At 36.7% G+C, this 16823-nt stretch overlaps 1 protein-coding gene across 2 annotated transcripts in view; it reads left to right on the top strand.

The window, feature by feature from the left end:
• Nucleotides 1–16823, top strand: part of SLC26A7 (solute carrier family 26 (anion exchanger), member 7) — a 153323-nt gene that overhangs the window by 75844 nt on the left and 60656 nt on the right. For both annotated transcript variants that reach the window (XM_011937061.1, XM_011937060.1), the window contains exon 6: nucleotides 14765–14917. In XM_011937061.1, the coding sequence (XP_011792451.1) occupies nucleotides 14765–14917 (153 nt within the window). The remainder of the gene's footprint in view (nucleotides 1–14764; nucleotides 14918–16823) is intronic.

Below are 16823 nucleotides of genomic sequence, written 5' to 3'. Positions count from 1 at the left end.
ATTTGTATATTATTCTCTGCACCATTGATTGTTTCAGTAGGATAAATTCCTGTAATAGAATTATTAGATCAAAGGGGTATAAATTTCAATATGAAAAGTTGTATCCATTAATATTTTACTCTGACCTTATCATTGTCAACTCTGGTTATGGCTATTTTTAAAATGACCATTTGATATGTGAAAAAAATGGTATCACTTGTCTAAGTGTGTTTCTCTGATTAGTTGGTAAAGTAGTCAATGAAAAGCAATTGGCAACACGGAACTGGAAGCTGGTTCTGAATTTCTATTTCTTACATAATATCCTGCTCAATGATTCATTCATTGTTAAGAATGATTAACACTAAAACAAGAACACTGGGACTGGGTCTGGAAGCAACATAATTCCAAGCTCCAGCTCAAACAAAAGCCGACCAAAGTAGCTGTAAGCTGTCAGGTGACTGGTTGAAAGTTTAAGACTTTCAGTGACAGCAGGTCTACACGACAGAACCAAAGCAGTGATAGTTTCTGTCTTGACCTTTCACCTGGAAATGACCTGCTTGTCCTCACATGTGCAGCTTAAAGAAATGACTGTCCATTACCACTTGGCCTCTTAAATCATATCTGCATACACAACGATCATCTTTTTTTTTCTAGTTGTGTTCAAGAAGCAGGGTAGCCTGCTGTGAGAATGACATTGGTCTTTCAGCTTGCTTCTCTGGTGGCATTGTGTATAAACTTCTATTAAACCCTTCAGTTAAAGGGTTTTGTGTGTGATTTTGTTTTTCATTTTGTTTTTTTGTGAGGTAAACTGCAAGCTACTTTAGCCTAGTCTTGTAGGTCAACACTGTGGGACTTTTTGGAGGTGTTTCTTTTTTTTTCTTGAGACGGAGTCTCGCTTGTCACCAGGCTGGAGTGCAGTGGCACGATCTTGGCTCACTGCAACCTCCACCTCCTGAGAACCCTGGGAACCCAAGCGATTCTCCTGCCTCAGCCTCCTGAGTAACTGGGACTACCAGTGCGTGCCACCATGCCCAGCTAATTTTTGTATTTTTAGTAGAGACGGGGTTTCACCATGTTGGCCAGGTGGAGGTCTTTCTTCAAAACTTTACGTTGAAACGGAATCAGATTTGGGCATATTTTTAGACTGCTAGCTTTAAATTCACATTACTCAGTTGATGGAAATTGCTATGCTTTGTGTTGATGGAAAATGAAAAAAAAAAGTTGCTCTTGCTTTTCAATGTCACAGAGTCCTGTACTGTGAGGCTGTTAGATGGGAATGGTGCTTTGGTTCTTTGCCAAGGTTTCAAATGGATGTTGATATTGCAATGCCAAAAATTCTGGTGATCTGAGTGTTAGATTAAGAAATAAATCTTACATCATGCACAGGTTGCACTGGGATATTGAGAAGTGCGCTTTGGTGTACGTAGGCTGAGAGAATCTGATGATGGCTACACTTGCCCCTGGATCATTTAAGTGTTACATAAAGAAGCAGAGCTGAACTCAGCAAGGATGTAGAGCAGAGGATATCATACAGGCCTTGGCTAGCATGTCAAAGAACCTACAGCAAAATGAGTTGACAATTTGCGTGACTTTTCACTCTTTGACATGCATCCTGCCTCTGAGTTTTCACAATTGTTATATCCTTTTAGAAAGCAATTCAGGCTGATGAGAGATAAAGCACATGTTACTGATATTCTTGAAACATAAATTGGATATCTAGAATATTTAAGACTCTTGCACAATGAGCCAGTCATGATTCCTAATAGTCTCAGGTGGGCTACTCATTTTTGTCAAAAGAATCCAGTTTTAGCCAATCAAAATGTCCATTGATTATTCTTAGGTTGAGGTCTGCAGATTGGGGTCTCTATTCTGCCACTATGTGGTTTCTACAGTGTCTTCCTCCCAGGGGATGTCTGATTCTGCACTATTCAGAGAATCTCATTCCCTAGTTGAGTTGGATGAGTATGAACAGCTAATATTTCCATCTCTTTGGTTGCTCTGGGGTGGCAGGTGTCCTTGCCACAAGGAAATATTTTTAGGGAGCAATTTGAATCAGATACAGGTAGGGATTTGTGCTCAGTTCTGCCCTCTTAGATGATAGATAACAGACTTCTCATAGGCTTGAGGGATAAACATGCCATAATACCTTCCCCTTTTCTACATCTGGCACGAGGAACACACGCCTCAACTCCAGCAAAGCTCAGGTGGTTGGGCCGCTCTTTCTTTCTAGCTGAAAGTTGTTAAAGAGTTTCCTCAGGCGAGGAGTTCTTCCAGAGTGTTAAACATTACTAAGGCTTTCCGCTAGAACTCTGAATGCCCTTTGAGAATTTCTAGGGTCCGCATATTCAAAGGGAACCTCCAGAATAATTGTCATGACCCTACTATATTGCTAAGAAGAGTGGATATAATTAGGCCTAACTTACCCTTTTATTTAACCTTCCTAAATTCCTTCACAGGTAACTCTTTACTTTTTAAATTTGTTCTTAAAGTTTTATCTCTATATTCATATACTTCTGGTTAAACTATCTTTCTTTTAGTATTATGGCTGGTTCTTAGTAAACTTTAAAGATTACATCAATGCGTTCTTTTTCAGGTATACATTGGGAAAAAATTTTTTTTCTCTGAGGTAACTTTTAGCTCTTGTTAGTTTATTAGGGCTCATACAATCAGGTAGACACTGAATTTTTTTTTCCTTAGAAAGAGGCAACAGGGGAAAGAGCTTTAGAATCATAGAAACCAGTCTTCAGACCACAGCTCTAGCCATAATTTGAGCTAATGACCCAGTGTCTTTGATTTCCAGTTGTCTTGTCTGTTTTGTACACTGATGATAATTATACTTCTTGGAATTCATTTCCAAAATGAAAAGCATTGAACATAGGTGTTCATTAAGTGGAAGTCATTATCTTTCTTACTAGTAGTTAATAGTTCAATGTAACAAATTACGGATTTTTTAAGTACCACTTAAGTAATAGATACTAATGCTTTTCTTCTATAGAGGACCCTTAATCAGATTTTTAAAAAAGACTAAATAACAAAACAAACTTATATGTATTTTAATGACTTAAGAATGGCTTGAACATTTATAAAACCTTTAGAAACAAATATATCTTCTGTTAGTGAGGGTTGATCATTACAATTAAAGAAAAGCTATGTTTTTTAGTTTATTTTTATTTATAAATGTTTTCTACAGTTCTGCTCAAATCTCCCTCAGCAGTTATAAACCCATTTAATAAATTATAAACAGTGTTGCAATATCTTTTAAAAAAAAGCAGAAACAATAATGTTATAAGGGTCACTTCTGTCTTGGGATCCTGGCTCAGAAGTTAAATTGTTCTATTCTTGGCTTCCTTTAAAATCAGATATTTGACCAGTAAGTTGGTTCCTTGCACAGATAAGAAGAAAAAGTTTAATTCTTATTTACAAAAAAAATTTTAAATTGAGGAATGATGAAGTATCTTTTTATCAGAAAGGATGTTTTCCTCCAAAAGGCACAATAAAAATTACAAAAATTCCTAGTTTGTATTAGCACATGTGGGTTTCTTTGAGATGGCGCCAGTATCTCAGCCTGCAGCAGCCTATGATAAATTTGGCAAGGATACTTTCATTGGCATGGCTTTATATGAGCACTGCTCTAAATAATTATGTACAGTTACGTACACTAAACCCAAGAGCAAAAGACAAGCTTCGCAATATATTCAGCCATCCTTCTTGGAAGTTTTTATTTCCTTCCTTAAAAATGGGTAGTTTCAGAACTGGAAAACAGTTTAATTCCCACCCCAACCCCTGAAGTACAAGCAAAGTACTTTTCTAGTTTGTACTGCAAAGACTGTAAAGGAGGAACCAAGAACATTAATAAAACGGGATAGAAATGTCAGAAGGAAGTCAGAGCCAATGAAACCTTTTCTTTTATAGAGAATGAGATCACAATTAAATATGTATAAATGGGGTTTATAGGTGGAGAACAAATCTACTTTGTAGACTTAGGCCCTGTGGGATTTCTGAATCAAGAACATGCTTTGATGGTTTGTGAAAGCTCATAGTTTCTCTGCAGATATTGTGACATCTCTATTGTGAATTGCAGGAATGTTCAGTATGCCCTGAAAAATGGACAGAATAAATTAAAGCGGAGAGAAAAAGAATGTTCATCTGTAACTTGATTCAATCAGTGATGCAGGGGATAGAAGATGTGGCAGGTTTAATTTGGATACAAAACAAGTATATGGAAATTTGTAGCCGAAGTTACTTTAGGATTCTAAATCAGAGAGCAAATATTTTTGCAACTCCACCATCTTAGGCTAAGCTCTCTCCATCTCTTACAATTCACTGAAAAATGCGTCACCACAAAATCCAGTGCTCAAGTAATTCAAATTAAACTAATTTACAAACAAGAGATGACTGGATGCCACCTGGACCTTGGAATGCCTGGTTGTATGTTTGGTCCAAGTGAGTGTTGTATACTCATGATGTCTTTGGCTATTTAATATACCACACTTCCCTTAGACCACATTTGTTCTGAGACTTATTGTATCCCTTGAAATAATAGCAAATGGATTTATTCCCAGTGTATCATATAGTTATTGATGAGAAATTAGGGTATAATCATGTAAAAAAACTACCAGAGTGTTGGTTTTTCTTCTGTCTTTTGTGTGTGTGTGTTTTTTTTTGTACTGATAAAAATACAGCCTGTGGTTAATATCCAGTTTAATCTTTTTCTTTTCTCTTTTTTTTTTTTTTTTGAGACATAGTCTCACTCTGCCACTGAGGCTGGAGTGCAGTGGTGCCATCTCGGCTCACTGCAACCTTCACCTCCGGGGTTCAAGGGTCCAAACAATTATTGTGCCTCAGCCTCCGGAGTAGCTGGGATTGCAGATGTGCACAACCATGCCTGGGTAATTTTTGTATTTTTAGTAGAGATGGAGTTTTGCCTTGTAGGCCAGGCTTGTCTTGAACTCCTGGCGTCATGTGATTTGCCCACCTTGCCTCCCAAAATGCTGGGATTACAGGTATGAGCCACTGTACCCAGCCTATATTTTTCTTGTTTTTCTATTTATGTTCACTACTTTAGAGGGAGGTGGGATTTGAGGGGCTTGATCTTATCAATACCTATTCTAAAATGTTTAATGATATATAATGATATAGGCAAAGTTGATAAGAGACATCACATTCTTATGAACAAGGAGGGCTTGTGCAAACATCAAGTTTTAAAGGATCAGAGTTGGTTTTAGGTGCCCCTGAGCAGGAATTTAGATCTGCTTGGACGTAGGATTCAAATGTAATGAGCTTGAAAGCAAGTTGGGGCGGGGAGAGGGCATGCCTGGGCAATCATGACTCATGTTTAAAGGTTCCAAGGATGTGAAACCTGCCTTAATTGTCCAACAGAATAATCAGAATAATCTGGAGGGACTTTACAAGCTACACATGAGTATGAAGAGATCAACATGCATCCTTGATTAGAGAACTGCTAGAACAGATTTACTCAACAAATCGATCACCTCGCAGGCATTGAGGATACAGTTGACAATAACATTTTTGTTCCCACGGAATTTTATTGAAACACTGAGGAAGGATGCAAAGTATGGAGAGAGGAGACAAACAAATTGGCAAATAAAGTAATCTCAGATAGTGTTAATGAAGGAAACAAGGTGGTGTGACTGAAGGTGGCCAATGTGGTCAAGTGACAGGGTTGGGTCTGCTTAGATAAGAAGGCCTGGGAAACCTTTTCTGGGGACATGGCTTTTGAATGGAGGCTAGAAGGATGAGAGAGACCCAGCCATAGAATGATTTAAGAGTATTCTATGAAGAAAGAGCAGCAAATGCTAATTCCCTAAGGTAGATACAAGCTTGGGATGTTGGAAAGAGAGAATGTGTTTGCTTCTAAGTTTCTTTCCGGTGGAATTTCAGAAATTTTGTGATTCTATTTCATTAACTCCTGAGGTTTGGCTACAAGACCAGACCCTACTCTTGTTTTATATGTGAGAAAAGACCAAGAACTACGTGCCAGCTCCATTGTTCAATTTCTGTGTGGCCTTAAGCAATTTAGCTAACCTCTCCAAGTCTTATTTTCCTCATGCACTAAATGGAAATAATAATACTCACCTTGCATGAATTAAGAAATTAAATGAATCACTGTGTATAAGATGGCCAGCATAGAGCCTGAAAGTGCTAATTCCCCTACTCTTCTAGGAAGTGACTAAGTTTAAACAGTTTCCCCATTCCTTCTTTCTGAGTTCCCCCTGCACCACCCTCCCTCTGCCTGTGATAGGCAAAAATGTGAAAATTCCTCTCCCTTCAGGAACGGAGGGTGAGGACACTGTATAGATACAGGTAGGCTTTCACCAAATACGTTTATGTTAAGAAAGGCCATGGTCTGTGTACTAACAGCTTTTAGAATCAACTTGGAAGGCTTATTGCTTCCCTTGTACTAACGTGACTCTGCTGCTGATGTTGAAGGCATAAGGCTGGAGGGTGAGAAGAGCTCATATGCCTGAGAAGCAGCCAGGTGCCATTGAATACCACCACTAAAACCCCAAATCTAAGACTTCAGGCTCCACAATAGTCTCCTCTTCAAAGAGATAGCATCTTCCCTCCATAACCCAAGGGAAAAGGAACCAGCAAGGAGATTTGGAAAAATTCTTTGCTGGACAGAAAAAATCATGAGAGAGGCATTGGTAAGACGTGCACGTGTTTGTCTAGGGTTGAGGGGACCTGTTTCAAAATCCTGATTTTGTCACGCACAAGCCAAGTCACCTGGGGCAGGACACTAGTCTTCGGAGCCTTGGTTTCTATTTCTGCAGAATAAATGTGTGGAACTGGTTGATTTTTAAGGTTTTTTTCTGGTCCTGACAAGTGTCTTCTGAACATTTCCTTTGTTAGGCACTTTAGTTTTAATCCTCACCACAAATATTAACTATGCCTAATTGTCCGTTGGTAGATGCTCGCTCAGTTGGCTGTCTCTCTTAACAGTACTGGTCACTTGGTAATTATTATTGAAAACTTTCTGTTTTGTTTCTTTTTGTGTTTTAGAATACTTCTACCTCAGCTAACATGAAAAGAGGGGAATTTGCTAGGGTCCATCTGTGATTCTAAGAACAAAAGCTTGGCATCCCCTCTGCCCTCTGTATTAGCTTGCTAGGGCTGCCACAATAAACTGTCATAGACGAGGTCACTTAAACAACGTAAATTTAATTTCTCCCAGTTCTGGAGGCTAGAGATTCACAATCCATGTGCTGGCAGGACTGGTTTCTTTTGAGGCGTCCCCGCTTGGCTTGCAAATGGCCTCCTTCTTGCTGCTTCCTCACATGGTGGAATCCCTGGGCATGCACAGCCCCTGTGTCTGTGTGTCCTGATTCTTAGGAGGATGACAATCATATTGGATTAGGGCCCAACCTAATGGCTTCCTTTTAACTTGATTACTTCTTTAGAGACCCTGTCTCCAAATAGAGTCACATTCTGAAGTACTGGGGGTTAGGATTTGAACATATGAATATTGAGGGAACGCAAGTCAGCCCATAATACTCTCTTTGAGTTGTCTTAGAAGTGAGCAGCATTAGATTTGGTGCTGGCATCTTATGGCTACTGTAACTTGTTATCACAAATCTGGTGGTTTAACAAAACAAATTTATTCCCACATTTCTGGAAGACAGTTCAAAATCAAGGTCTCATCTGGTCCACGCTCCCTCTGGAGATTCTAGGGGAGAATCTATCCTTGACTTTTCAGCTTCTGCTGGCTCCTGGCATTCCTTGGCTTGTGGCTGCATCATGCCAACTTCTGCCTCTGTCTTCACACAGCCTTCCCCACTGTTTGTTCTTCTCTCCTGTCTCTACAAAGATACTGATCATGGGATTTAGGGCCAACCCAGGTAATTGTAGGTGCTCTCATCTTGCGATCGATCCTCTACTTAATTACATCTGCAAAGACCTTATTTTTCCAAATAAGGTCACAGTCACAGGCACTGGAGTTTAGAATGTAAACTTTTTTTTTTTTTGGCGGGGTGTGGGGGGCTACAATTCACTCACTACAGTAACCCAACCATGTATGGTGAGGAGGTTTTATGTTTTTGCTTGTTTTTTGTTTGTTTGTTTTTTTAAATTAGAATGAGACTGAAGTTATCCGTGTGATGTAATCAGTAAATAAAATTAACACCACATTTCAAAGCTATTTCAGGGCTGTGACTACCACTCAGTGCTCTGTGTTGTGAGATGAGGCTTCTGATAGAAGTACTGTCTAAATGGATAGATTATTAATAAATTTTACTCAACATAGGACTTTACAGTGGATAAAAAGAGTAAAATAGTTTATTCAGTGGTGCTACTTTTGTCTTATTTTAATATACACTCCTTTTGAGACATAGAAAACAGTTCGTATTTTTAGACACCTATCTATATACTGATTATGCCAAATGCACTTTCAAACCAAAGTTTGCACATGTGTTAGCTGGCATATATGGATGTTACCATCGTTTCTGGAGATAGTTCTGGTTTTGTGGTTGATGACTGACTCAAAGTCATATATTGGGAATTAAGAATTGTAGATTGCAGATTAGTAGTTTATATCTACTATTAAAATAGTGTGCTGATAGATTTACTACAGTGTGCTAATTTTGCTAATGCTCTGTTGCTAATGCTCTGTTGTTTCTCTAGTCAAACAGAAACTTATTTATCACAGATCTTTAGTGCCAAGATAGTTCAGGAATGATAAACAATGCTACTAAAGGGTTATGTGTTGTTTTTCGCATAGAAATATTTATTCAAATAATCTTTTTGGTCCCTTTATGGATAATTCAAAAATGTATTCATCATTACTAGTGAAGAATTATTATCAGTAATATCATTATGCTCTAAAAATATTTAAATCCTTTTTTCTCATGTACATTTTATTACAGCAAAACCTAGACCAACCAGAATGCCGAGGAAAAGAATGTTTTGATTAATAGAATTTTCTGGTTAATAAAGTATTGAGCAGGAAGTTTATGTAATTTTTAATACTTGTTAGTATTTTCTAAACATATAAGATCTTTCTGTTTGTATTACGAAATTTAACAGAGTGGATAAACTTTGTATTTTTTTTTTTACTGCATAGGTATTTCTTTACAGTGCCTTGTTTAGAAATTTATGACAGTCGTGCAATGAGAATTCAATGTCTGTGGCCCCAGGGAGACCTTTATTTATCTTTTCTTAGCTAAATACTGAATATAAACTTTTTCAGCCTTGATGTTGCTTCATTTTTATAAAATTAAAATTTGACTATATCAAAGATGGATTACTTAAAATTACTGCAATGGTAGCTTGAATATTTGGCTCAATGTCTTGCACATAACAGAACCTCAATAAACAAGTTGAATAAATGAATACTTGATAACTGCAAATACCCCTAATATGATGTAATCCAAGTATTGGTAGTGAGAAGAGTCTGGATCTTTTCTCTTCTTGTTATTCTACTTATTCAAGGTAAAATCTATGCCTATTTACAGACTTATTGTTACTATTACTATGCTAGACCCAAGTATTCATTCATTCAACAATATTGATTGAGTATCCACTTTTTTCCAAGACACCATTCTAGAAGTTGGGAATCCATCAGTGAAAAAAAAAGCTTATAAGGAAAGGCAAATTAGATAAAACACATTATATAAATATATTTATATGTGTGTGTATATGTGTGTGTAAATGTCTATGAAGTACTTTAGAAAAAAGCCTCACCTCTAAAGAAAATAATGAGAAGCAATACATGTGCTGTGGGTAGGTGATTTACCTCAAGATGGGTTGTTTATGCATATTGATATTTTTTCATTTTATATCATTATATTAAATGGTAAATTTAAACAACCAATATTACAGTCTCAAAATGAGCTGAACTCTTAATATGTAATGAACTAATATTACAGTTTTATTAAACTGACTGGGCAGTTCTGGTTACATAGCTTACTTATTTATCCATACAGATATAAATATTATCTTTGCTTCTCTGCGATCTGGGGAGAAAATGCTGATCCTCAATAGGAATTTTTATCTACTGGAGCTTAGTGCATGATAGTGTATTCAGATGACTGGATTTATTCCAGAAATTAGAAATTTAATGTGTGCTTAGGATGCCTGGAACTCTATTAAATGAGCATATGTAAATAGGTGTGTGTGCGTGTGTGCATGTCTACCCTTAGCCCCATTCCTATCTCTTTTTCCATATGCCACCCATCTATCATGAGCCTGTTTTAGCTTGTGATTCTCTCTGTCGGTCCACATGACAGTCATTACAATGACACTCCTCACCAGCCTCCTTTCCTATTGTGTTCTTCATGCTGGTTGTAATGAGCTATCCACCCCCGTGTTCTTCTGGAGCATCTTGTGAGATGTGCTTTGCTTGATGAGCAGTAGTTTATTCCAGACAGACAATAAAAACCCTGGGGGGGTTTCTCATTCCATTCATTCTGGGGTGGTCATTTTTATTACTGCAAACACATGTTCTCAAAATGCACACTGCAGCAAATTTGGTATGGCTTGGAAGTTTTGCACATTTCTACTCTTTCTTATACAGACAGTGTCATGGCATACTTTTAATACCCTATAAAACAGCAGAAAAAATATTCTCTAAATGCTTTAAAATACTTGGATATTTGTCTTCTTCTTGACAAATCGTCTAAATAATATTCTCGATTTTATCCTCAAATCATGAAAAATCATCAGAAAGCATTTGGACAATTTGTTTTTTGATATCGTCTCTATGCCCATTCCCTGTAGAATATTTCTCATTTTAGATTTTTATCCTGGGATTGATTGAGTAGTGGGCAACTTTAAGAAATGAACCCTGTTCCTTCTGTAGAAATCCTGTGAACAGTTATCATCCACAACATAGAGACAGAGAGGAAAAATGTCATCTGCATCTAAGATAACGATGATATTGTAGTACCTACTTTTCTTTTCAAGTAGCATGGAATAAAATAAAATTATGTGAAAAAGATAATAAGTAAAGCTTTCTGACCCCTGATGTGTTTATTAATGTATCTGATTACATAACTAGTGGGTTTTTTGTTATTGTCCTTTTAACCATATGGATAAAAGGGGGTCTGGATAGCCTGCATTATCCTAATTCTTTTCACCCAGTAAGGCTCCACTTAATTGAGTATATTTTCTTTATCCTAATTCTATTATCCTAATTCTTTTCAGCCAGTGAGGCTCCATTTAATTGAGTACCTTTTCTTTGCTCAAAAGAGTTAACATGTTAATGATAAAATTCAATATGCAGAATTCAGGCTCAACCTGATGCACCACCTTTATACCAGGAGCTTTTGATCCTTGGGCCAGATGGGCTGAGTTTTTCGATGAGGAAACCTACTAAGCAGAATTTTATGATATTCTAAGGAATATAGTCCATATAAATTCTTTTAACCCATTATCTATATTATGTTTTGACTCAATATTTTGAGTTGTGGTCAAATTATATTTAATATGCTAAATAGAAAGGACAAAGAATACAAAAAAGTTAGGTTACTATAAGAATAACCTGTGTGCCAGAATAAAACTAATCTTTATCACCTGAAACTAGACTTGACCAATTCACTGTGGACAAATAGAAATGAAGTTACAAAAACCGGATTCAGCATGTTCAAGAGAAGGAGAAGTTAAGAGACATTTTGAAAATAAGCATATAAGGACAATTTTAAACCCTAAAGCTATCGAAGTGATATATTTTCATAAGAGAAAACATGGAAGATACAAATAAGCTCTTGTGCAGAGCTGTTAACATTCCAGATACATTCATACGTATTTAGAAGCATGAAATTTTATTTCATCAAAAGTAATATCTGTATTAGCTTTCTAGGGCTTTCAAAACAAATATCACAGACTGGGTGGTTTAAACAACAGAACGTTATTTCTTACAGTCCTGGAGACTGTGATCGAGAAGTCTAGATCAAGGTGATGGCAATTTTGGTCTCTTCTTAAGGCCTCTCCCCTTGGCTTGTAGATGGTGGCCTTCTCCTTGTGTCCTGACATGGTATTTCCTCTGTACAAGGTTCGTGTCTGTGGTCTAACCTCTTCTCATAAGGATACCAGTCATTTTGGATTAGGGCCCACCCATATGACCTTATTTTACCTTAATCACCTCTTTAAAGGCCCTATTTGCAGTATAGTCACATTCTGAGGCACTGGGGGTTGGGACTTCAACATATGAACTCGGAGGGGGCCACACAACTGAGCCTATAACAATGTCAAACCGTGCACATGTATTTGAAACTTTTCTTTTCCCACTTAGCATTATAACAGGAAGGTCTTTCCATGTCAATAAATATACATTTTGTCTAAAATAATGAATTTAATGGATGTAGACTATTATATGTATACATGTAACCTAGAGAATTCAACCAGTTCTCTTTTGTTTTACTCTTTAAATGGTTTCCATTTTCAGTGCTGTTTTAAACAATATTTCAGTGAATATCTTTGTAACAAGGTCTTTTCACATGAGTTTAATTATGTTCATAGCTTAATGTTTTGAAGTAGAATTGCTAAGGCAAACAATAGAGTAGTTCAAAATTGTTTATTTTTTCAGCTTTATTAAGATATAATTGACAGATAAAAATTGTATATGTTCAAAATGTACAATGTGATGTTTTGATATATGTATACATTGTGAAATGATTTCCACACTCAAGCTAATTAACATGTGTATTGCCTTCAAAGGCTTTCTATACATGTTATCAGATCACCAAAGGATTGCAACAATTTATACTCACAAGCGCATGTAAAAGAGTTCCCATTTCTTCCCCCAGATTACACATTTAAATTATTATTATTTAAGCATCATTAATAATTTGATAAAAGAAAAAATGCTTTCTTATTGTTTGAATTTACAGTTCTTTGATTACTAGTGTGATTGAGCTCTTTGTTCATATGTTTATTGACCATTTGTATTTCTTTTGTTATCTGTTTATGTCCTCCGCTAATTTTAAAATCTTTATTTTCTTTTTTCTTTTTTTTTTTTTGAGACGGAGTCTCGCTCTGTCGCCCAGGCTGGAGTGCAGTGGCCGGATCTCAGCTCACTGCTCCTTCTGTTGCCCAGGCTGGAATGTAGTGGTGCAATCATAGCTCACAGTAACTTAGAACTCCTGGGCTCAAGGGATCCCCACCCCGCAGCAGGCTCTTGGGTAGCTAGGACTACAGGGGCATGCCACCACACCCAACTAATTTTTAAAATTTTTCATAGGGAAAGAGTCTTGCTATATTGCCCAGGCTGGTTTCAAACTCCTGGCTTCAAGCAATCCTCCTGTCTCAGCTTCCCACAGTGCTGGGTGGTAAGGCACTGCACCCAGCTTTTTCTTATATATTTTGTTATTAGTATCATGTTTTGACTTATTATAAATATACTTTTATGTTTGTTAGTATAAACCCATAAATATTTTCTTGCAACATTTTCTAATATATTCTGTGAATTTAATATTCTGTATGAATTTAAGAACCACTATGTTAAATTTCCAGACAACAAAATTCCAGTTGTGTTTCCTTATATCAAACATTCATGTAGAGGATAGATTGTATTTGGCTGGTTATTATTATTTAGCACCTAATTTAGGGTTCCTTAAAATCTCACCTTATCTTTTTCGTGCTAGTAGATTAGATACTTACATAACTATCAATAACATTCTAAGTTGTTAAACAAAGAGTTATTGGCACTTAATGGAAACATAGCCTTTCATTTTAAAAAGGGCTTTAATATTGTTCTTTTGGTTGATTTTACTCTTACATTGATCCTACCTTTTCTGCCACATCAGATCATCCCAGATTACCAAGATTGTGTGTTTGATGTTAATGTATTATACTTTCTTCCTAGTTTCAGGCAAATTCTTTGATGTAGGTATAACTTCAAGCAGGGCTACACACTTTTAAAGACAAATAGTTGTATTGATTTCTTGACCATACTTTTCGGGAAGTCATGCACCCCTCCCCTCACATTCTACGCTCTAAGTTTTACAAATATGCCCTTTAGGCAGAATATTTTCCGTCAGGTTTCTTCCTCTGACTCCCTCTATCATCTATAACCTGGCCAATTCCCATTTATCTTCTTTGAGAAGGCCCCCCCACCCCACCACCACTCAAAACCCTAAGTCATATATTTCAGGTGCCCTTTCCATGTCCATAGCACTGTATGCATTAATTTGTTGTTTTACTTAGCAATTCCTACACTAGACCATGAGCTCTGTGAATATTGAAGCAATGTCTAAATTTTTTACTATGTAGATCTCGCAGTGGGCATGGTGCTTGGTATAAAGTAAGTGACAATAAACAAGTAAGTTAATGCTGAATGACTGAGAACATGTTAATATTTTACATGAAGCCAAATATCTGATGTCAGTTGAATGCCAGCTCTTAACTCTTTTGTGTGTGATCTCTATATGTGTGCTTATTTGCTTCTGGGGTTTGAGGAGGGCCCCAAAGTTGGGGAACCCATGATTCCCTGACTGCTGTTAATGATGAATCTGCATATAAATAATGAGTTAAACATCTCTGCCACTCGAAGTGTCAGGGATGAAGCCAGAAGAGTCATTCTCTTTAGCAGTGTTCTTATGTAGGAAGGTGCAAACCCTGAGTTTGATGAAAGAATCAAGGGTACAGAAATTTTGTAGATGCAAATAAATATATAGCATTAGCACTGACTACCCTCCTACCTATACCTTTCCTCTCCCTAGCCATTAAGATAGTTTTATAAAACATCATTGAGTCTATTGGAGGTCATATTTTCATGTTAGTATATTATAGGTGACCCTGAATTTTGTTAATTTTTTTCTCATTACTGTAGATTTATGCATATGTTTTTGAAAACATCAAGTCTGTGCGACTGGAAGCATTGCTTTTATCCTTGCTGAGCATCGTGGTCCTTGTTCTTGTTAAAGAGCTGAATGAACAGTTTAAAAGGAAAATTAAAGTTGTTCTTCCTGTTGATTTAGTTTTGGTAAGTATATAATGAACATTTAGCTTTTTGCCACACAAAGCTTTCCAGTTCTTGGGGAGATCTGCAGATGCTTACTATATTGTCTACAGTAACCCTCAGCTACTCCTGTGTTTCATTAAAGCAGGGCTAATTTGCGTGGCTATACAGTAATGTAAGAACAGGAAACATTTTGAGTCAATAATTTAAAAAAGAAGGCACACATGTTTTTAATTTATACAACATTTCTTGTATGCTTATAATTTTTTATATAAATAAGAGAACATATAGCTTAAAATCTTAAATAAGGAGGTACTTATAAGGGTGAGACTCAAAATGTCTCTGGCATGTTCTTCTGTAAATTAATAAAATATGATATCATTTCCTATTTATATGGCACCTATGAAATATGTATAGAAATATTATCAATTGATAAATGTTCATTCATGATTGAAAGGTTTTTGTTACTTACCTAATTTTGCTTCATTGAAAGGATGCTCATGATTTTCATTGGCCAAAGCTAGTTCTCTAAAATATTTTTTTGTTGTACCTGGAAAAGCAATACATTACGTTTTGCTCCTAAGGCTTGTGGCGTTAGAAAATATATTTTGAAATTTCAAGAACCTCTACTGGGAACTCTTAACTATACAAAGCATTAAGTTGAAAATAAAATCTTAGCATATAACCACAGTCTACTAACTTACTATCAGTTGGCTTTAGTATTTTAATGATCTTTGAGTTATACATGTATATGATAAATGTTGTCTGAATAACTTCATCTATTAAAATATTCCTTCTAATTGTTGAAATTATGTAGGTTTATGTACAATTATAAGGCTAGCACATTGGAAATAGACTCTGAAGGCTATGACTCATTTCTATACAACTAATACAAAATGCTTCTCTCCATAACTAGGCCATGTATTATCCTATACTCTTGATAATTTGTTGAGATCTATATGACATATGTGATTTATATAATATGTATGTGCGTGTATTTCAAATAAGTCATAAAAATACAGAGTACAATGATTATTAGTTTTCACAGCAACAACTGTGAAACATACCATCTTATCTCGAAGTCCTGTAGATATTAAGAAATGCTCATTATATCTTGGGAAGCTATATTGCATAAGTTTCATAAAACCAAAAATTGAAAATAACCTTAGGGAGGAAGGCTGTTAAGCTGGTAGTAAAACAGTTGCTTATTCTCTGCAAAACCAGTTACAATTATTCTTACAATAAGATTAAAGGTATTCCTTATATACGTGTTATCCCTAACATTTCTAAGACCCAAGGCAAAAGTACCAATGCAAGCCCCAATACTTGTAAGTTATAGATCAAAATGTTAAATATAACAGATTCTGTTTTCTTATGTTGACAAATATCCCTTAGTGGTGACTTTGAAAGCCAGGTTAGAACAGAGAATTTTCCTAGTCATTTATATTCTGCCAGTATGGGGCAGAGTGGGGAGACCCAGCCTCTTGGTCTGCTCCCTCTCTTCACTTTCCAGCTCTATCCCACCTGCCAGGGGATTCATATGTATATGTGTGGACACCTCTGTCCTCACATCCAGGCTCCAAACACATCGCCACTCCATCACCACTACGACTGTCTCTTTGCCAACTTTCTTGAGCCACCCTGGGAGGATGAACTTCCAGAAGGTGCCCTGCAAGCAGGCAGAAGGCCATTTGGGCAGGGAATGATAGATTCTTGAGTATCCAGATTGTGTTTCAGAAAGAAGGGTACAGGTTTGAGTTGGGCACAAACTCCCTACTCCCACAGAGCTCCCTTCTTGTGGGAAAGTCTACAGTTGGAAGAAGTCAGATTAGAACCCTTGGAAGCAGGGGTCCCCAGCTTCTGGGCCATAGACTGGTACCAGTTCATGGACTGTTAGGAACCTGGCCACACAGCAGAAGAACATGACTGC

The sequence above is a fragment of the Colobus angolensis genome, unplaced genomic scaffold, assembly GCF_000951035.1.
Source record: "Colobus angolensis palliatus isolate OR3802 unplaced genomic scaffold, Cang.pa_1.0 Scaffold16, whole genome shotgun sequence".
Taxonomy (NCBI): Eukaryota; Metazoa; Chordata; class Mammalia; order Primates; family Cercopithecidae; genus Colobus; species Colobus angolensis.
This window is presented reverse-complemented; position numbering and strand designations above follow the sequence as displayed.